The sequence below is a fragment of the Cetorhinus maximus genome, chromosome 30 (genome assembly GCF_964194155.1).
Source record: "Cetorhinus maximus chromosome 30, sCetMax3.hap1.1, whole genome shotgun sequence".
In the NCBI taxonomy this organism is placed as follows: Eukaryota; Metazoa; Chordata; class Chondrichthyes; order Lamniformes; family Cetorhinidae; genus Cetorhinus; species Cetorhinus maximus.
Genome location: NC_135908.1, coordinates 4,743,999 through 4,765,081, shown reverse-complemented (window position 1 = coordinate 4,765,081; position 21,083 = coordinate 4,743,999). Strand labels below are relative to the sequence as shown.

Genomic DNA, 21,083 nt, shown 5'->3' with positions numbered 1-21,083 from the left:
GTCTGACTGCACCATTACCCTCATTCTCTGCTTGCATAACAACTGTCACTGCTTGTCTAAAGTAACTCACTGGATGTGGGGATGTTTGGGAGTGTGATAATGTCCTAAATTTCCTCCCATTATAACAGTGACTACATTCGTACAGAACTTTGCGCACATCCTGGAGTTGTGAAAGGCGCTATATAAATGAAAGTTATTGTTCTATACAGGTACAACTTCTTCCCTCCCCCTTTCTGTAACCTCCTCCAGCCTCCAAGAATCTACCTTCTTCGAACTCTGCTCTTCAACGAATCTTCCACTCCCTTTGCTCCATCAGTGGTGGCTGGTACCTTCAGCTGACTGGGGGCCCTAAGCTCTGGAATTCCCTCCCTAACCCTCCCCGCCTCTCTCTCCTCCTTAAAAGCTCTCTCTTTGACCAAGCTTTTGGTCAGTTGTCCCAATATCTCCTTACATGACTTAGTTTCAAACCTTGTTTCCACTCTTGTGAGTCTTCTTAGGGGGATGTTTTCACTACGTTAAAAGGTGTTATATAAATGAAAATTGTTATTGGTTTCCTTTATGACCTGATTCTCTCACCAGGGCCAGTGAAATGATGAAGCTACACAGAGTAAATCTCAAACTGCACACAACCGCACTCCACCATCTTGTATAAAACACTAGTTAGGCCTCATCTGGAGCACTACGTCCAGTTCTGGGCGCCATACTTGAAGAAGGATGAGAAGGCGTTGGAGAGAGTACAGAGGAGATTCACAAGAATGATTCCAGGGATGAAGAACTGTAGCTATGAGGATAGATTGGAGAGGTTGGGACTGATTTCCTTGGAGAAAAGAAGGCTGAGAGGAGACTTGATGGAGGTGTTCAAGATCCTCAGGGGTATGGACAGGGTAAATAGTGAGAAACTGTTCCCACTCGAGAGCACATCAAGATCTAGAGGAGTTCAAAATAATGGGCAAAAAGGAGTAAAAGTGATAGGAGGAAAGTTTTTTCACTCAGACATTGGTCAAGAGTCTGGAACGAACTTCCTGAGAGGGTGGTGGAGGCAGGTTCGATCGAGGTATTCCAAAGGGAATCGGATTGCTCCCTGAAAAGAGAGAATGTGCAGGATTACGGGGATAAGGCAGGGGAGTGGGACAAGGGGGAATGCTCTTTCAGAGAGCCAGTGCAGACTCGATGGGCCGAATGGCCTCCTTCTGCACTGAAGATTCTGAGATTGTGTATCATTTAAAAAAATATATATAAATATATATTGGCAACAAGATTCAAGGGGTTTGACATGGCTGGATTTAAGATTATCTGATAAGGCTCGGGAGATTCCAAAATCCTGCTAATATCTGCAGCTCGGGGGTGGGGGGCACGGGTGGAGAGCAGGGGGTATAATGACCAGGAACAATGAGGCAATTCGACTTTGAGGCTATTCTGTCATTCATTTCTGTCACAGTTGATCTGTATCTCAATCCTTTACCTCTTGATGCGCTTAGCCAGTCGAAATCTGTCAACCTAAGGTCTTAAAAATTTCACTCGATCCCAGGAACCCCTCAGCCTTTTGTGGGGGAAGGTTCCAGATTTTTATTACCCTGTCCACGAGCAGAAACTTCTATGTGCTGTGGGGCAGTAGGGGAGGGGGGAAAAGGGTGTGTGTGTGTGTGGCAGGAATGGACTATACCACATAGCCCGAGGACCCTCCCTCTTGAGGTCAGAGGTTATCCAACCAGGTATTTGGGACAACAGGAAGTCCACGGGTTTCTGTTCCACCAGAGCTACAAGTGTCAGAAGTGGCTCTCAATGAGTCAGCCACACTTAAAAAAAAACCTGAGCACAAAATCTCTCCGGTGCAGTACTGAGGGAGGCGCAGTACTGAGGGAGGCGCAGTACTGAGGGAGGCGCAGTACTGAGGGAGGCGCAGTACTGAGGGAGGTGCTGTACTGAGGGAGGTGCTGTACTGAGGGAGGTGCTGTACTGAGGGAGGTGCTGTACTGAGGGAGGTGCAGTACTGAGGGAGGTGCAGTACTGAGGGAGGTGCAGTACTGAGGGAGGTGCAGTACTGAGGGAGGTGCAGTACTGAGGGAGGTGCAGTACTGAGGGAGGTGCTGTACTGAGGGAGGTGCTGTACTGAGGGAGGTGCTGTACTGAGGGAGGTGCTGTACTGAGGGAGGTGCTGTACTGAGGGAGGTGCAGTACTGAGGGAGGTGCTGTACTGAGGGAGGTGCAGTACTGAGGGAGGTGCAGTACTGAGGGAGGTGCAGTACTGAGGGAGGTGCAGTACTGAGGGAGGTGCTGTACTGAGGGAGGTGCTGTACTGAGGGAGGTGCTGTACTGAGGGAGGTGCTGTACTGAGGGAGGTGCTGTACTGAGGGAGGTGCTGTACTGAGGGAGGTGCTGTACTGAGGGAGGTGCAGTACTGAGGGAGGTGCAGTACTGAGGGAGGTGCAGTACTGAGGGAGGTGCTGTACTGAGGGAGGTGCAGTACTGAGGGAGACGCTGTACTGTTGGAGGCGCTGTACTGAGGGAGGCGCTGTACTGAGGGAGATGCTGTACTGAGGGAGGTGCTGTATTGTCGGAGGCGCTGTACTGAGGGAGGCGCTGTACTGAGGGAGGTGCTGTACTGTCGGAGGTGCTGTACTGAGGGAGGCGCTGTACTGAGGGAGGTGCAGTACTGAGGGAGGTGCAGTACTGAGGGAGGTGCAGTACTGAGGGAGGTGCAGTACTGAGGGAGGTGCTGTACTGAGAGAGGTGCTGTACTGAGAGAGGTGCTGTACTGAGAGAGGTGCAGTACTGAGGGAGGTGCAGTACTGAGGGAGGTGCAGTACTGAGGGAGGTGCTGTACTGAGGGAGGTGCTGTACTGAGGGAGGCGCTGTACTGAGGGAGGCGCTGTACTGTCGGAGGCGCTGTACTGAGGGAGGCGCTGTACTGAGAGAGGCGCTGTACTGAGGGAGGCGCTGTACTGAGGGAGGTGCTGTACTGAGGGAGGTGCTGTACTGAGGGAGGTGCAGTACTGAGGGAGGTGCAGTACTGAGGGAGGTGCTGTACTGAGGGAGGTGCTGTACTGAGGGAGGAGCTGTACTGAGGGAGGCGCTGTACTGAGGGAGGTGCTGTACTGAGGGAGGCGCTGTACTGAGGGAGGCGCTGTACTGAGGGAGGTGCTGTACTGAGGGAGGTGCAGTACTGTCGGCGGTGCAGTACTGAGGGAGGTGCAGTACTGAGGGAGGTGCAGTACTGAGGGAGGTGCAGTACTGAGGGAGGTGCTGTACTGTTGGAGGCGCCGTTTTTCAGATGGAGTGTTAAACCGCAGCCCCGGCTGCCCTCTCAGGTGAACGTAAATGATCTTGGCCAATATCCATCCCTCAGTCAACATCGCTAAAAAACGGATCATCTGAGTCATGATCACGTTGCTGTTTGTGGAATCTTGCTGTGCGCAAATTGCCAGTCGCATTTTTCTACATTACAATAGTGACTACACTTCAAAACAAATTCAGGAAGAAGTAGGAGTGGCTGTGAGAGGAGTTATAGCAAAACAAACTCCTTCTTTCATTTCAGAGACAGTGGACACTGAGCACACCCTGTTCTGTACTCCTCCTGTATTTTTCTTCATTTACTGAAGAACAAGCTGGTCATTTTGTTTGCCGTGTATGAGTGAGGAAATGGTTTATCTGGAGTTGGCAGCATTTCCTTTGGGTGAATGACATGATCTTCCCCAACTCACACCAAGTGCCGTTCACCCCTCACCCCTGTCCTCACGGACACACATTTATATCCAAACTCCTCTGTGGCCTCAACCCTTCCCTCTGTGCGTCGCCCCTCTGTGTCAGACAGGGGCAAGACAGAGAGGCAGGGACAGAGACAGAGAGAGAGAGAGAGACACACACACCCACACAGAGACAGAGACACAGAGAGAGAAAGAGAGAGAGAGAGAGAGAGACAGACAAAGAGAGAGACACACACACACAGACAGAGAGAGAGAGACACACAGACAGAGAGAGAGAGAGGGACAGAGAGAGACACACACACAGACAGAGAGAGACAGAGAGACACACAGACAGAGACAGAGAGAGACACACAGAGACAGAGAGAGACACACAGACAGAGACAGAGAGAGACAGACACACAAACAGAGACAGAGAGAGACAGACAGAGAGAGAGAGACACACACACACACACACAGTCAGAGAAAGAGAGACACACAGACAGACACAGAGAGAGACAGACTCACAGACAGAGACAGAGAGAGACAGACAGAGAGAGAGAGAGACACACAGACACAGATAAAGAGAGAGAGACAGACACAGACAGAGAGAGACACACACACAGTGACAAAGAGAGAGAGACACACACACAGTGACAAAGAGAGAGAGACACACACACAGTGACAAAGAGAGAGAGACACACACACAGAGAGAGAGAGAGAGAGAGAGAGAGAGAGACACAGACAGACAGAGAGAGAGACACACAGACAGAGACACACAGACAGACAGAGAGATGGGCTTTACAATCAGAATGAAGATGTTGGGTGAGGGGTTAATTAACTCCCTCAGTTTTTCTCATTGAATCTATCTCTGGATTTCATTTTGATTAAATGTTGTCCAAAGGCTTCACCTCAGTGAGGAGAGTCATGAATAAATCAGTTTATATTTAGCTGCAGCGCTTCCCCGGTGACGCAGTTTTCTACTCTTTTCTCCTGCAGTCAGTTCCATTAATCACTTGATGAGCCCCTTTTCTTCGAGAGTTATGAAATCCATTAATTGCCTATTCATAAAAGTGAATGTATCATCTTCTGTCAAGAGTATGTGGATATGGTAGCTGTGCCTCACTGGAGAGGTTGTGTTCAGGGCTTCGTATTTACAGAATTTTAAACAAAACCGTGCCGCCTGTATCCTAACTCACACCGCGTCCGATTTTCCCCGTGCTCGGTGGCCCACGATGACTCTCAATCCACCAACGCCTTGATTTTCAAATTCTCACCCTCGCGTTTAGGTTCCGCCATTGGCCCTCGCTATCTCTGTAACCTCCTCCAGCCCCACAGTCAGCCAAGAATTCTATGCTGCTCCAAATTTGGCCTCTTCCCCCATCCCACACTTCCACTGCTTCACCATTGGTGGCTGTGCCTTCAACCATCTAAGCTCCAAGCTCGGTAAACCTCTCAGTCCCTCTCTCCTCCTCAAAACCTACCTCTTTGAACAGGCTTTGGGTCACCTGCATTCTTCATCCAACACTACCCCCCAACTCCGAGACCTCGGTCAACGTCTAACTCGAAGGACAGCACCTGAGACAATGTGGCACTCCCTCAGTACTGGTCTAAACAAACCCTGGAGGGGATTTCGAGCCCACTATCTTGGGAGTCAATTGATTCCCTATAGGGTCAATTTTCAGTTGCCTCTGTCCAAGGTAAAGAGGCTAAGATTCTCTAGTCTTTGGTCTGAGCTCATTCATGAGACACTTGGGATGAACCTCATGGATCTTGTCCATTTGCACTTGAACACACAAAGTCTACATCAAGTAGTAAGGGTAGAAAGTGTTGCGAGTCTTTGTATACTCACTGCTCTTGATGGAGTCTGAGAAAGGATCCAGGTCCACAGCAGCTGCTTCGTTCTGAGTCTCTCGCATCTGAAAAGGACGGAACAATAGAATTCACTTTAACTAGACTGCCCCCCAAAAATAGCCCACAAAAAAATACTTCAGGAACATAGGAAATGTCTGGCCCTAATTCTTAGGCTACACCCCCTAGTCTGAGAGTCCTCAACCAGTGGAAATCGTGCAGATGGAGAGAAACCATCAGGTCCTCTGAATATCTCGAGAACTTTAATCAAATCACCCCCCTCAATCTTCCAAATTCCAGCGAACACAATCCTAGTTTGTGTCCACGGTGTTAGATTGTCCTCTGTTGTTACATTGGAACTTACAGTACAGCCATAGGCCATTTGGCCCAACTGCTCTACGCCAGTGTTTATGCTCCACACGTGTCACCTCCCACTCTACATGGTCCCACCCAGTCATCAAATCCTTCTACTCCTGTCTCCCTCATGTCCTGCTCTAGTGTTCTCTTTCCTGGCTCAGCTGTTTGTGTAAATGCACCCTTGGGTGTGAGTGTGAGTGTGATTCCACGCTGGGTCAGGGATCGCTACTTGTCACCTCAGCCAACCTTCCACACTAAGAGCCCAGGCAAACGAGTGCCGGTGATCTATTGGGCCAGGAGGGTGCAGGGGAGGCAATCACAAGTCCGACCCTTGCCCTCTGTCCAATGCTAACAGTTTCCAGCAGGGGGAAGCAAATCAGGGGAAAACCCCTTCGTGTTGGGTCCAAGGGTTCTGAGGCCAAGCCCAGCGATCTGAGCAGAGACCTGGGTCAGACCTGTGCCCATTTCCCACTGAGCCACAAAGGGCTGCTCAATATGGCCACTGCTGACGTGCGTGTTCAGAACTTTAAGAATACAGCCCCTTGGTCATAGTTTCTCTCAAAAGAGTAGAGGCTACCACCCTCGGTGCAATAGTTTTCTACTAGTCAAACGAAATCTGCAAGAATCAGGAGTCTACAGTACAAAGGTGGCCAATCCACACGGCTACAGATCAAGGTGTGGAAAGCAGGAATAGGGTCTATTCGGGCTGGAACAAACAAACAAACAAACTGTAGCCTTGTAGGTTCAAGTACAAATCCTAATTTTTTTTCAAATGTGACAAGGGTTTCAGCCTCTGACACCCTTCCAGTCAGTGAGTCCCAGGCCCCCACCTCCCTCTGCATGAAAAAAAAATTCCCCTCAACCCTCCTCGAATCCTTTTACCAATTACATTTAAATCTGGATAGCGACCGCTCTGGCTAAGGGAAATAGGTCCTCTCTATCCAATCTATTTGAAATGAATCCACCCCCCAGCCAAGATGCATTCCAAACGTTGGGTCCAATACCACAGGAAGGCCAACTACTGCTTATTGCTTTTCTGATGTGGCTCACGTTTTGCTGTTTTCACCATTTCGGAGCGAGAAACACTGACCCACTCCATTTCAGGGAGAGTAAATCTCCCTCAGTAACTGGGTCAGCACTCACATCACAATCTTACACCCGTCCGGTAACACTCTTGGTAACTCCCATCGTTATTTCTTTACACTGAGTGGAAAGCAATCGATTGTTATGGAGACACGGTTGCCCAGGTCTCACTGAAAACTATGGGGCCCACAGCTCTGACTGGGGACTTCCAGTACTGCAGTGGATGCTGGGATAGCACAGTCTCCATCACCTCAAGAGAAAGAAGAGAGAGAGAGAAAGGAGAGAGAGAGAGAGAGAGAAAGGAAAGAGAGAGAGAGAGAAAGGAAGAGAGAGAGAAAGGAGAGAGAGGAGAGAGGAGAGAGAGGAGAGAGAGAGAGAAAGAGAAAGGAGAGAGAGAGAAAGAGAAAGGAGAGAGAGAAAGAGAAAGGAGAGAGAGAAAGAGAAAGGAGAGAGAGAGAAAGAGAAAGGAGAGAGAGAGAAAGAGAAAGGAGAGAGAGAGAAAGAGAAGGGAGAGAGAGAAAGAGAAAGGGAGAAAGGAGAGAAAGAAAGAGAGAAAGGAGAAAGAGAGAGAGGGAGGGTGGAGGGGAGGGGGAATTATGCATCAATACCATTTGGTGTCCCCTGTAGTGCAGTTTGACACCGTGTTCATATTTCTGACGAGGAGATATGTTGCATACATAAAGCACGACTGAAAATCTCAAAAGCTGAGGTTTCCTGGAGATTGTCAGATCCGATTTACAGGTACCAGTTTCCAGCTCTACGCTCTAGTAGGTTACTTTACAAGCCCAGTATTCTCCTTCACTTTTAGGTTTCACTCTACATTAACAAACGATCAGCCTGACCTTTAATTGACCCTTCAGGTATTCAGCTCGGCTCATGAGGTTCTGAATCTGAGAAAATCACGGGGAGAAAGTTTTAGACGGTTTGAAAGTGAATTCAAGAACAAATACATCTCATTCAGCACAAAAACCGAACATTGATCATGTCAACGCTGAACATTTGACCTCGTTCTAATACCATACAGCAAACTCCGTTAATAAACTAGCTTTGAACAGGCTGAATAGACCAGGTTTTTGTACTCACCTCCTTGTGCAGCATCGTTCTTCTTCTGCCCTGTGGCTCACCTGTAATGTGGTCAAGAAAGGGTCAGTCGTTGGTGTGGTTTAGAGGCTGGTTTCAAGAGTGATGGTGGTCTTGGAGAAGAGAAGGCCAAGAGGCAATTTGATAGGAGGTGTTCAAAATCATGAGGGGGGTTTGGATGGAGTATATAGAGAGAAATTGTTCCCATTGGTGGATGGATCGAGAACCTTGAGGACACCGATTTAAGATGACTGGCAAAAGAAGCGATGGAGACATGAGGAGACACTTTCTCACGCGGCGAGTGGTTAAGATCTGGAGGGCGCTGCCCGAGAGTGTGGTGGAGGCAGGTTCAAGAGAGTCATTCAAGAAGGAATTGGATAATTATCAGAAAAAGGGAGAGGGTGAAGGTTACGAGGAGAAGGCGGGGCAATGGCATTAGGTGAACTGCTCATTTGGAGAACTGGTGCAGACTCAATGGGCCAAATGGCCTCCTCCTGTGCGGTAACCCATGGCTGCTGCTTATTGACCTGTGGTTATCACAACATTCCCAGTGATGCCCACTTCTGAGGGCTTAAAAAACCCGAGTGTTGGAAAGGCATAGCCGGCTGGTCAGCTTCCTAGGTGTTGACATAGGTCACGGGATCGATCCCCGGTCTGCATTACGTTAGCTGAACTCAATCAGCCTAACTGTAAGGGTGCTAAAGGACAACAACAATAACAACTTGCCTTTATATAGCACCTTTAACATAGTAAAAAGTCCGAAGGCATTTCACAGGAGCATCCCACGAGTGGAATGTAGAATCCTTGCTGGAGAGCCCAGCACAGGGGGTAATACCAGATCAGGACTTTATCAGGTGAACCTGTGAAGCTCTCCCAAGTTGAATATCAGCCAAAGCTCACAATATGGAGATCGGAGCGGCACCGGGATGAGCGAGGACCTCCAAGAACAGGTGCAGGGAGCCCCCGAGACATTAACCTGTCTCACCACTCACTGGCTGGCTGTGTATTTCCAATATAACATCAGGATACAGACAGGTCCATATACAATCCCTTTAGCTGCTATGTTAATGGGCTAGGAGCACAGGAACAGGAAGAGGCTATTCAGCCCCTCAAGCCTGGCTGTATCGTAGGCTCCCAGACCCTCCTCACACAGAGCTACTCACTTGCCAACATGAGCAGCAGCTCTCCCAGACTCTGCTGATAAAGGTCCAGTGTTTCTGCTGAATCATCACCTTCTTCTTCCTAGGGAGAGCAGCAGAAACAGGGGATGAAACATAGAGAGAGACACACACACACACAAACAAACAAGGCAAAGCCCCATCAAGCTCACTCCTCCTGAGAGAGAGAAAGAGAAAAAGGAAAAGAGAGCGAGAGAAAGGAGAGAAAGAGCGAGAGAAAGGAGAGAGAAAGAAAGAGAGAAAGAGAGAGAGAGAGAGAGAAAGAAAGAAAGAGAGAAAGAAAGAGAGAGAGAAAGAAAGAAAGAGAGAGAGGAAGAAAGAGAGAGAGAGAAAGAAAGAGAGAGAGAGAAAGAGAGAGAAAGGAAGAGAGAGAGAAAGAAAGAGAGAGATAAAGAAAGAGAGAGAGAGAGAGGGAGAGAGAGAGAAAGAAAGAGAGAGGGAGAGAGAGAGAGAAAAAGAAAGAAAGAAAGAGAGAGAGAGAGAAAGAGAGAGAGAGAGAAAGAGAGAGGGAAACCGAATTAACGTCTCGAGTCCAATACGACTCTTCTTTGGAACTGATGGCAAATCTCCAAAGAGTCACATTGGACGCGAAACATTATCTCTGTCTCTCTCTCTCCACAGATGCTGTCAGACCTGCTGAGTTTTTCCAGCACTTTCTGCTTTTCATTTTATTTCAGTTCTCCAGCATCTGTAGTTTATATTTTGCTTTCAGTATAGGAATCATCATATCTCCAAAAACAATTCGTCTTCATCTGCTACTCATCCCCCCCCCCGCCCAACCCCCCTTACCCCGTGCTAAGTGAGTATTTACCCTGCTCCTCCCTCATATGCTGTGTTGGTTGTGGCTCGGTGGGTATCAAACTCACCTCTGAGTCAGGAGGTTGTGGGTTCAAGTCTCACTCCAGGGACTTGAGCACAAACTTTAAGCTGACACAGCACTTTGTCTTCTGCTGATAACATTCCAGGCTTCCTTCTCCAGCATAAACAAACTGAATTGTTAGTCTCTCCGCTTGACAAAAGCCCAGAATTCTTAAAAGAAAATTTTTTCCATTCATGGGATGTGGGCTTCACTGGGCTGGGCCCAGCATTTATTGCCCGTCCCTAATTGCCCTTGAGAAGGTGGTGCTGAGCCGCCTTCTTTGAACTGCTTCAGTCCGCGTGGCGTAGGTACACCCACCGTGCTGTTAGGGAAGGGGGAATTCTCTGCTCCCTGCTTTCGCAGCACAGCCTGTGTAGGGTGACCCAAACCGAGGAGAAATTGGATTTAAAATCCACTGCCTGAAAAGATGCTGGAAGTGGATTCAATAGCAACCTCAATAAGGGCCAGAGGGGGATTAATTGTCTCTCTCTGTCAAAGAGCCAGCACAGGGACAATGGGCCAAATGGTCTCCTCTCCTACCGTGCTGCGAGGTTCTATGACAATATGCTATTTCCTTGCAACAACTGTCCAGGGTATTGGTGAGGCTACACCTAGAGGACGGTGTGCGGTTTTGGGCTCCTTACTAACGCGCGTTGGGAGTCAGTTCAGAGAAGATTCACTTGGTTAAGTCCTGGGATGAAGGGGTTATCTTGTGAGGAAAGGTTGGGCCTCAACTCATTGGAGTTTAGAAGAATGAGAGGTGACCTTATTGAAACATCAAAGGTTATTAGGGGGCTTGACAGGGTGGATGCTGAGAGGATGTTTCCCCTCACGGGGGAATCAAGAACTAAGGGGGCAAAGTTTAAAGATAAGGGGTGTCCCATTTAAGACAGAAGAAATTTCTTCTCTCAGAGGGTTGTTAATCTCTGGAAGCCTCTCCCCCAGCGAGCAGTGGAGGCCGGGTCATTACTCAAGGCCGAGTTAGACAAATTTTTGATCGACAAGGGACTCGAGGATTATGGGGGTCAGGTAGTGAAATGGAGTTAAGGCCACAATCAGATCAGCCATGGTCTTACTGACTGGTAGAGCAGGCTTGAGGGGCCGAATGGCCTACTCCTGCTCCTAATTCTTATGTCTACACAACAGGCCTCACACTCAATACAACACATTATTTGCAAAGAGCTCAGGGAAACCAAAAGCCAATCAGTCTCACCTTGGCAATCGCAGCCGAACCAACCTCCAGTGCAGCAATGAGTCGTGGTTTATCCCGGCACATCTCTGAAACAAAAAAACCGAACATGGGGGTTTCTGGGAAGGGTGGCAGATTAACCAAGCTATAACTGGACAATTGACCTCGGATCAACGCTATGCATGTGTGCCAGCTGCAGAAGGGAATGACACTCGCAAATCGGCCTCTGCAGCCACAACAGACGATGTCCAATCTAAAAGCGACCAACACCCTGGGCACAATCCGTTGCCTCCAGGAGTGGATGGATGCCATCACAATTGAATGGTGGAACAGGTTTGAGGGGCTGAATGGCCTTCACCTGTTCCACGTTGGTCTCGGCCTGAGATAACTCCCCTGCCCGTCTTCCAATTGTGCCATGCGGGTCTCCAAAGCCCACCTGAACCAATGCACCTTGGTTTAACATCTCTTCCAAAGGATGGTTCCTCAGGCAGTGCAACATGGAACAATACAACATAAATAAAAAATCAAGATGGCACCTGGGGTGGAAACTTTGGTTTGAAACCTGCTTTAGCCGTGATTTTCTGGGAGAAAGGGAGCTTACCTTTCAAGATATCTCTTGCCGACTTGGCCTGCTCAAAGTTAGCTCTGTTGCTCACGGCAACCAGTGCCTTCAGCTCCTCCGCCCTGGAGATGTACTGAGTTACCTAAGCAACCGATTAAGAGGAAAGATGTGAAGTGAAGCTCGGAAATTTCTTCGTGCAGGAGAATGAGAAAATTGGGAACAGAACCCAACACCGCCCACAAACAGGAATTAGCTGGATGGTCAGACATAAGGAATAGAAACAGATATGCATGGGGGATGGGATTAGACAGGGGATTATGTAGGGAAAGCCACTGACATAGGCTTAATGGCACAGTAGCAGCAGTGTGTACCATCGACAGGATGCAGCAACTCACCAAGGGTCCTTTGGCAGCACCTCCCAAACCCTCAACCTCTACCATCTAGAAGAGAAGGGCAGCAGATGCATAGGAACTCCACCACCTGCAAGTTCCCCTCCAAGACACTCACCTGACTTGGAACAAATTCATAGTTGCTTCACTGTCGCTGGGTTAAAATCCTGGAACTCCCTCCCTAACAGCGCAGTGGGTGTACCTACACCACATGGACTGCAGCGGCTCAAGAAAGTCGCTCACCACCACCTTCTCAAGGGGAACTAGGGACAGACAACAAATGCTGGCCTAGCCAGCGAAGCCCACATCCCATGAACGATAGGGAGGGAGGGGTGAGGCCATAGAGAGATTTATAAACACGGGTGAGAGTTTTAAAAATGGAGGCACTGCTTAACCAGGAGCCAGTGAAGATCGGTGAGTAGAGGGGGCCTGTGGGTGAACGGGACAGGGGATAGGGGGCAGCAGGCTTTGGGTGAGATTTAAGTTAATGGAGGGTGGGAGGCGGCCAGGAGGGAGGTGAACGATAGCACGAGGGCCATTCTCAAGAAACGAGGCGCAATCCTTCTCTTACCTTTGAGCGAATGGCTGTTTTCCTTCGTCTGTCAGGTTCGTCTAGTGCATTAATCAGAAACACCCGAGTTACAATTAGCAGAAGGTGCCACTCAAACACAGTACAGGCTACTTGCCGGGTCCGAGTACCGCGCTACGGCCTCCAGGGCACTGCCTGAGGGGGCAGTGAACCTGATTCAGTCCTAACTTCTTTTAAAAAAAGGGAATTGGAGAAATACTTAAGAAATGAAACATTCGCAGGACTACAGGGAAAGAGCGATGGGGAAGGGGGAGGTGTGTGGAACTAATTGAATAAATAGCTCCTTCAAAAAGCTGGCACAGACCACAAGGGCCAGAATGGCCTCTTTCTGTGCTGTTTCTGGAGCTTCAAGTCAACCCCCCACCCCGATCTTCTTCAAATAGCTTCAAAGGAAAATGACCATGAAACTGGAATAGAGGGGGTGACTTTTACTGTCGTTGTTAAGATTTTGGAAGAAATTGATAAAAAAAGGGAGATGTTTTCTGCTGTTGGGAGTGGGGTGGGGCTGGGGGGTCTAGGACCAGGGGGATATGCGCTCAAAATCCTGGCCCATTCAGGAGAGGCATTTAAACATTTCCTCCCCAGAATCACAGGGACAAGTGTGGAACACACTCACGAAAGGCAGGGGATGCTGGGTCAATTAATGATTTAAAAATCCGAGATCGATTGAATTTTGCTTGACCAGATTATCAGGGGAAGCCGTTTGGGAGGGTGGAGTTAAGATCCAGGTCCCGCCTGTGATCTCAAGGCCGGCAGGAAGGGGCTGGATGGTTTGAATCGTCTCCTGTTCCTAATCGAACGGGCAGGGTCAAGGTTCAAAGTCCTGTCCAAAAGGTATAGCTGCACCAGTCTCAGGAGTGGGGCTCGAACCCACAACTGTCCAGCTCAGAGGGAGGCACGCAAACCACCTAGACATGGCTAACAGCAACAAGAGATAATAGCTGCGTCCGGGGACTCACAGTGTAGAGCAGGGACAAAGTATTCCAGTGACTTGCGGTAGAGGGAGAGCGCGGCAGAATGGTCTCCCAGCTGATCCTTCGTCACAGCTTCAACAACCAGGGCAGTCTGAAGGACAATCGGAGTAAATCAGTAAAAAGGATTTGGAAATGCAAAGCCCTCAGGACACAGGGCAACGAGAGCGAGAGAGAGAGAGAGAGAGAGAGAGCAAGCGAGTGAACGAGAGTGAGCGGAAGAGCACACGCGAGAGAGAGAGACAGAGAGAGAGAGGGCATGAGAGAGAGAGAGAGAGAGAGAGAGAGACAGAGAGAGAGAGAGAGAGAGAGAGAGAGGGTGTGAGGGAGCTTCATTCTGTTATTCTTAATAAGTGAAATCCAAATTTTTGCACACTCCCTAACAGATTTCGATATTGAGTATATTCCAATTGCGCATTTTAGACACTACATCAGGGCAGTGTCCAGGACCCTGTATTCAGCCAGGAGCCCCGGCAATCTCACCCTGGCAATCTCACCCCGGCAATCTCACCCCGGCAATCTCACCCCGGCAATCTCACCCCGGCAATCTCACCCCGGCAATCTCACCCCGGCAATCTCACCCCGGCAATCTCGCACTCGCAACCCTGTCATCCAAGATCCAAGCCTCTTGGGCTTTGAAGAGTCATATTGGACTCGAAACGTTAAAAACAAAAACAGAATTACCTGGAAAAACTCAGCAGGTCTGGCAGCATCGGCGGAGAAGAAAAGAGTTGACGTTTCGAGTCCTCATGACCCTTCAACAGAACTGAGTAAAGTTAGGAGAGGGGTGAAATATAAGCTGGTTATAAGAAATATAAGCTCGAAACGTTAGCTCTGTTTCTCTTTCCACAGATGCTGAGCTTTTCCAGAATTTTCTTTTAGATTTCGGATTTCCAGCACCCGCAGTAATTTGCTTTTATTCAACTCCATGGCTGGATTTTATGGCCATTTCACAGCGGGTTTGGGGGGGGTGGACATAAAATGCAGCCGGCCATTCTAAACTCCATTGACTCACAACATTTAAGAAGTATTTAGATGAGCACTTGAAACGCTGTCACACACACAGGGCTACAGGCTAAGTGCTGGAAAACGCGATTAGAATAGATGGGTGCTGGATGGTCGGTATGGACGCGATGGGCCGAAGGGCCTGTCTCTGTTCTGTCTGACTCTACGACTGGCGGGAATGCAAGATCCCACTGCCATGAAATTCCGCTTCAGATTCATTAACCGAGTTGAACCAACTGTCCTGGTGGGATTTGTGCCAAAGCATTACCCAGGGTCTCTGGATTCAGTGACATGATCACTGTCTCCCCATGTCCATGAACCCCGGTCACTCCCTCACCAGGACACCAGCACAAAATACCGCGTCAATACACTCTCGGAAACAAAGACCCAGGACTGCAACTGGGCCTCTGCAATGAATCTCCAGCCCGTCCACTAGTGGGACCACCAGGGGTCAAGAAGGCAGCTCACCATCGCCTCCTCAAGGGCAACTAGGGATGGGCAATAAATGCTGGCCCAGCCAGCGAAGCCCACATCTCCTTGAATGAATATTTTTTTTAAAATGTCATTACCAAGTGAACTGCCTAAAAAGTATGGCTGTCAGGCAAGGGAAGCCTTCACCTCAGTGGTATCAACTGCTATAACAAGAGCTTACATTTATATAGCACCTATAATGTAGCAAAGCGTTCCTTAAAGGTGCTTCTCAGAAGTGTAATCAGACAAGAATCCGATGCTGAGCCACATAAAGGAGATAGTTTGACAGATGACCAAAGGCTTGGGTCAAAGAGGGGGTTTTAAGGAGTGTCCTAAAAGGGGGAGAGAGAGAGAGGGACAGAGGCAGAGAGGTTTAGGGAGGGAATTCTAGAGCTTGGGGTCCGGGCACGATGGGGCGATTAAAATCCAGGACACTCAGCGGCCGGAATTAGAGGATTGCAGAGATCTCGGGGGGGTTTGTGGGACCGGGGGAGAAGACAGAGATGGGGAGGGGGGCTAACCAGGGCAGGATTAGAAAACGAGGGTGAGAGTTTTAAACGTGAAATAATCGCCACATCCGAGACTTGCGATCGAGACTCACCGCAGGGCAACAGCACCCGGGTCAGACATCGGGAAGGATGTCGGCTGTGGGTGACGTGACAGGCGAGGATTAACCCACCCCCCGCCCGGCCGTGGGGGTGAAAATACCACCCCCCCGCCCGCAAAATACCCCCCCCACCCGGCACCGAGAGGGAATCTGGAATCTCGGCGTTCCCGCTAACCCCTGAACGCACGAACAACGAAGCAGGTTCACCTACAGCCTTCTCCAGACTCTCGGAGGTCGGCATGTGATCCAGGTCCACGAAGGGGTGGGTGAAGAATTCCTCGAAGATCATCCTGCGCTCCGGATCCCTCTCCAGTAGCCGGAGCAGCAGATCCCTGCAGTCTCCCGAGACCCGGGCACCTGACGGAAGCTGAAACCAAACAGAGAGAGAGAGAGAGAGAGAGAGAGGGGGGGGGCAGTGAACATCTGGAAAAGTGCAAGGTCACAGGGAGAGCTACCAGCCCAGGGGGGAATCGAACAGAGAAAAACAACGCGCGGATTAATCACCCCCCACCACCGTCTCGATCCACAGAAACTGCTGAGAAAACAAAATCGCAAAGGCTTCCCCTCTGGGGAAGAGAAGCGGCGGGAGGGACACGTGCAACAACATTTTGCATCCGGTCAGTAAATATTGTGTTTGTAGTTTTAAAGTCGGACCAGGGGAGGCTAAAGTGATAAATAAAAAAAAAATCAGGAGCTTTTTTTCTCTTTATTCGTTCAGAGGATGTCGCTGGTTAGCCCAACATTTATTGCCCATCCCTAATTGCCCCTTGAGAAGGTGGTGGTGAGCTGCCTTCTTCAACCGCTGCAGTCCGTGTGGTGTAGGTACACCCACAGTGCTGTTAGGGAGAGAGCTCCAGGATTTTGACCCAGTGACAGTGAAGGAACGGCCGATATATTTCCAAGTCAGGATGGTGTGTGGCTTGGAGGGGAACTTCCAGGTGGTGATGTCCCCATGTGTCTGCTGCCCTTGACCTTCTAGATGGTAGTGGGTTTGGAAGGTGCTGTCGAAGGAGCCTTGGTGAGTTGCTGCAGTGCATCTTGTAGATGGTACACACACTGCTGCTACTGTGTGTCAGTGGTGGAGGGAGTGAATGTTTGTGGATGTGGTGCTAATCAAGCGGGGCTGCTTTGTCCTGGATGGAGTCAAGCTTCTTGAGTATTGTGGGAGCTGCACTGATCCATGCAAGTGGATATTTGCCTTGTTCCAATCCTGAGACACACTGGGTCTGTGCATTGTGAGCTGCTCAACACAATGAGTGATTCACAGACCCACGACTCAGTGACTGCACAGGGTTGTCAGCGCTCTCTGCAGGGGGGGGTCTTTCAGCTGAAGGCAGTTGGCTGGTGGAAGTGTGATCTATGGCTGCTGAGCTCCCATATAAAGGTGTGCGGGTATAGAGTGCCCTAGCATGAACCTTACAAACGTCCTAAAGTGCTTTACGTCACAACTAACTTTGTAAGGACTGTTAAGAGGCCTTGTGTACACAGCAAGATCCCACAAGCCGCAACCAGGTGTCCTTTTTTTTCTTAAAGTGTGGGTGCTCAGGTGTGATACCTGCCACAGTTGAATTGCCAGCGAAGCGCGCCCGCTGCGGCGCATGGAGGTCATTCTGGAGACTCATTCGAGGTTCATTTCCAGTGTTGTGATCCTCCATTCAAGTTAAGCCTTTGAATCCAGGCTCAGCAACAACTGTCAACAACAATCAGAATTAGCCAGGCATGGGTCTGCAGTGGTGCCTGCAGAGCTGGGGCGGTGGGAGAAATGCAACCCACAGTAAGTCAGTCAGATCACAGCCACAGGGAAGACCCCTGGCGTTAAAGGTGAGAGGAATCCTGAATTCAGCCATACACATTAACTGTTTGGATATCGCCTGCTTGGACCACCCTCTGGTGGTGACACTTTGCACTGCAACATAATAGACTCTCCGGCCATCCATGTGCAAGGCTGCCACCTTGTGTCAGGATTTGAAATAGGTTTAGAATCCAATTTTTCTGCTTTGCTGCAATGTAATCAGGAATGGTTAATGCTTCCAGCCCATTTGCTCCCACTGGTGCTAGAGCAGTAACTGGGCAGAAGTACAGTTACTCTTGGCCTGGGATGACACAAGAGGTGTTTAAGGTGATTAAAGGATCTGACAGGGTAGATAGGAGAAAAACTATTCATCTCCTTGATACACCGAAAAGTCCGAGGGGGTGATAGGGTGGACACAGAGATTGTTTTCCCTCTGGTCGGGGGATCTAAAACACAGGGGCACAGTCCCAGGATAAGGGGCCGATCACTTACAACTGAGATGAGGGGAAATTTCTTCGCTCAAAAGGCTGGTGAATCTTTGGAATTCTCTACCCGAGAAGTGTGGATGTTCCATTGTTACCTATATTTTAAGGCTGGGATAGACAGATTTTGGGTCTCTCCGAATCAAGGGATAATGGGAGCAGCCGGGAAAATGGACTTGAAGCCCAAGATCAGCGGCGATTGTATTGAACGGCGAAGCAGGTTTGACAGGCTGTCTGATCGAGTCCTGCTCCTGGTTTGTGCGTTCTTGTATTGTCTCTGGAGGAGGGAGGGGGGTTACAGAACAAGAGGGGATAACCGGAAAATCTTTGCTGGGCAGTTCAGGGACGATGCCCGGAAGCACATCTTCACATAAAAGGGAGTGGAAATCTGGAACGCTCTCCCCACAAAACGTTGTTGAGGCTGGAGGTGGGGGGTGGTGGGTGAGATCAATGGAAAATTTCAAAGCGGAGATTAATACATTTTTCATTAGGTAAGGGGGGGGAATTAAGTGTTACAGAACCAAAGGAGGGGTAGATGGAGTTTCGACACAGATCAGCCATGATCGAACTGAAGGGTGGAACAGGCTCGATGGGCTGAAAGGTCTCCTCCTGTCCTAGTCTGCAGCAAAAATAACACAACACTTCCAGGCATTGCATTTATAATAGATCCTCAATGGCTGCCATGACAATGGCTCCAGACCTGGAAATCAGCGAGGAGTCCACACCCCTATATTTAGACTTTGAGATCAATAAACTCCACGCGTGTTACACGCAATGTAGCAAGGTGGTACCTGGGGAACTATTAACGCTAATTACAGCTTCACACTGAAGAGCCGTGATAAGTGGACAAGGCAGAACGCGACAGAGGAATTAACAAATTCACACTCGTAATGGTGTGCGTCAGGGGAATGACTGGCAAAATGCCCTCGCAGGATACGCTCATGCAGAAATTAGCTGAGGTGCTAGAAACACAAGTAAAAAGTGCTGTGTATATTCACGGTGTGGCAATGGTAGTGGCTCACGCAGTCAGCTACAGCCCTGTGCGTGCTCTCCTGCCTCTGGGTCAGTAGGTTGTGGGTTTAAGCCCCATGCCAGAGGCTTTACATAAAATCCGGACTGACATTTACAGCACAGCACTGAGGGGATGCTGCACTGTCGGAGGTGCCATTTGTTGGGTGAAACATTAACGGAGGGCATCTCAGGTGTACATGAAAAAAAATCCCATGGCACTATTTTCAGCATGGACAGAGGTGTTACCTCCCTGGTGTCCTGGCCAATATTATATCCCTTACTGAACATCACAAAAAACGGATTATCTGGTCACTATGACATCGCTGTGTGTGGGAGCTTGCTGTGTGCAAATTGGCTGCCGCGTTTCCTGATTACATGTCAAAAGTACTTCATCGGCTGTAAAATACTTTGGGGTATCCTGAGATTGTGAAAGGTGCTATATAAATGCAAGAACTTTCTTTCTTTTCAAGAAAGGCCCAGTAGGGACCTGCTGGCCTGAGACCCGGTGGTTGATTGTTGAATTGGCAGTAGCTGGGTGTAACTGAATTGTCTCGAGACCCTTCGCTTCCTGGGCTATGGAGAAGGGGGTCATTCGCTGGGGTCCCCGTTCCTGATAGTTACCGAGTGACTCCCGCTGGGAGAATGTACATTATGTGGACACCAAAGATCAGCTTAGGCCTTTCATGGTCCCATCGTGGCAAGTCAGCCTGCCCACAATTATTGCCACAAGGTATTATCCCTGGATACCGCACTTTCAACATCCTGGGGGTTATCACTAACCAGAAACTGAACTGGACAAGCCACATAAACACTGTGGCTATAAGAGCAGGTCAGAGGCTGGGAATCCTGCAGCGAGTAACTCACCTCCTGACTCCCCAAAGCTTGTCCACCATCTACAAGGGACAAGTCAGGAGTGTGATGGAATACTCTCCACTTGTCTGGATGAGTTGCAGCTCCCACAACACTCAAGAAGCTCGACACCATCCAGGACAAAGCAGTCTGATTGATTGGCACCCCATCCACAAACATTCACTCCCTTCACCACCAACGCACAGTAGCAGCAGTGTGTAGCATCTACAAGATGCACTGCAGACACTCACCAAGGTTCCTTCAACAGCACCTTCCAAACCCATGGCCAAAACCATCTAGAAGGACAAGGGCAGCAGACACATGGGAACATCACCATCTGGAAGTTCCCCTCCAAGCCACTCACCATCCTGACTTGGAAATATATCGCCGTTCCTTCACTGTCGCTGGGTCAAAATCCTGGAACTCCCTCCCTAACAGCACTGTGGGTGTACCTACACCACACGGACTGCAGCGGTTCAAGAAGGCAGCTCACCACCACCTTCTCAAGGGCAATTAGGGATGGGCAATAAATGCTGGCCTAGCCAGTGACGCCCACATCCCATGAATGGATAAATAAAAACGGCAAAATACTGAAGGGCAGCTTTCACCCACAGGACCAGGCCGAGGCCACACCAGCAGCCTCAGGAGAGTGGAAATGGAAGGAGCAGGCTGTCTCGGAGGTCCATCTCCCATCTCAAGCTGTACAGAGATGACGCCATTAAAACCAAATCTCCATGGATCAGTAGAACTGGAGCTTCTGTTTTCCCCACTACCTCCCCACTCCTCCCTATAAACTCACAATGAAGCTGCCGCTCTTAAGGTTCTTACCTACATGTTCAATCCACTCCATGGCCTCACCCCTGCTCCCCTATCTCTGTAACCTCCTTCAACTCGACAACCCTCAGAGATCTCTTCATTCCTCCAATTCCGGCATCCCTGATTTCCATCGCACCACCATTGGTGGCCCCAAGTTCGGGAATTCTCTGCCTAACCCTCTCTCTCTCCCCCTAACCCTCTCTCTCTCTCTCCCCCTCCCTAACCCTCTCTCTCTCTCCCCCTAACCCCCTCTCTCTCTCCC

General features: G+C 49.5%; 1 protein-coding gene across 1 annotated transcript in view; it reads right to left on the bottom strand.

The window, feature by feature from the left end:
* The window catches only part of ulk3 (unc-51 like kinase 3), a 48,548-nt gene that overhangs the window by 11,896 nt on the left and 15,569 nt on the right, over window positions 1-21,083 (bottom strand). The window contains 9 exon segments of the mRNA XM_078532316.1: window positions 5,533-5,599; window positions 7,814-7,861; window positions 8,055-8,095; window positions 9,215-9,293; window positions 11,302-11,366; window positions 11,879-11,981; window positions 12,800-12,840; window positions 13,777-13,882; window positions 16,083-16,238. Of these exon segments, the coding sequence (XP_078388442.1) occupies window positions 5,533-5,599; window positions 7,814-7,861; window positions 8,055-8,095; window positions 9,215-9,293; window positions 11,302-11,366; window positions 11,879-11,981; window positions 12,800-12,840; window positions 13,777-13,882; window positions 16,083-16,238 (706 nt within the window).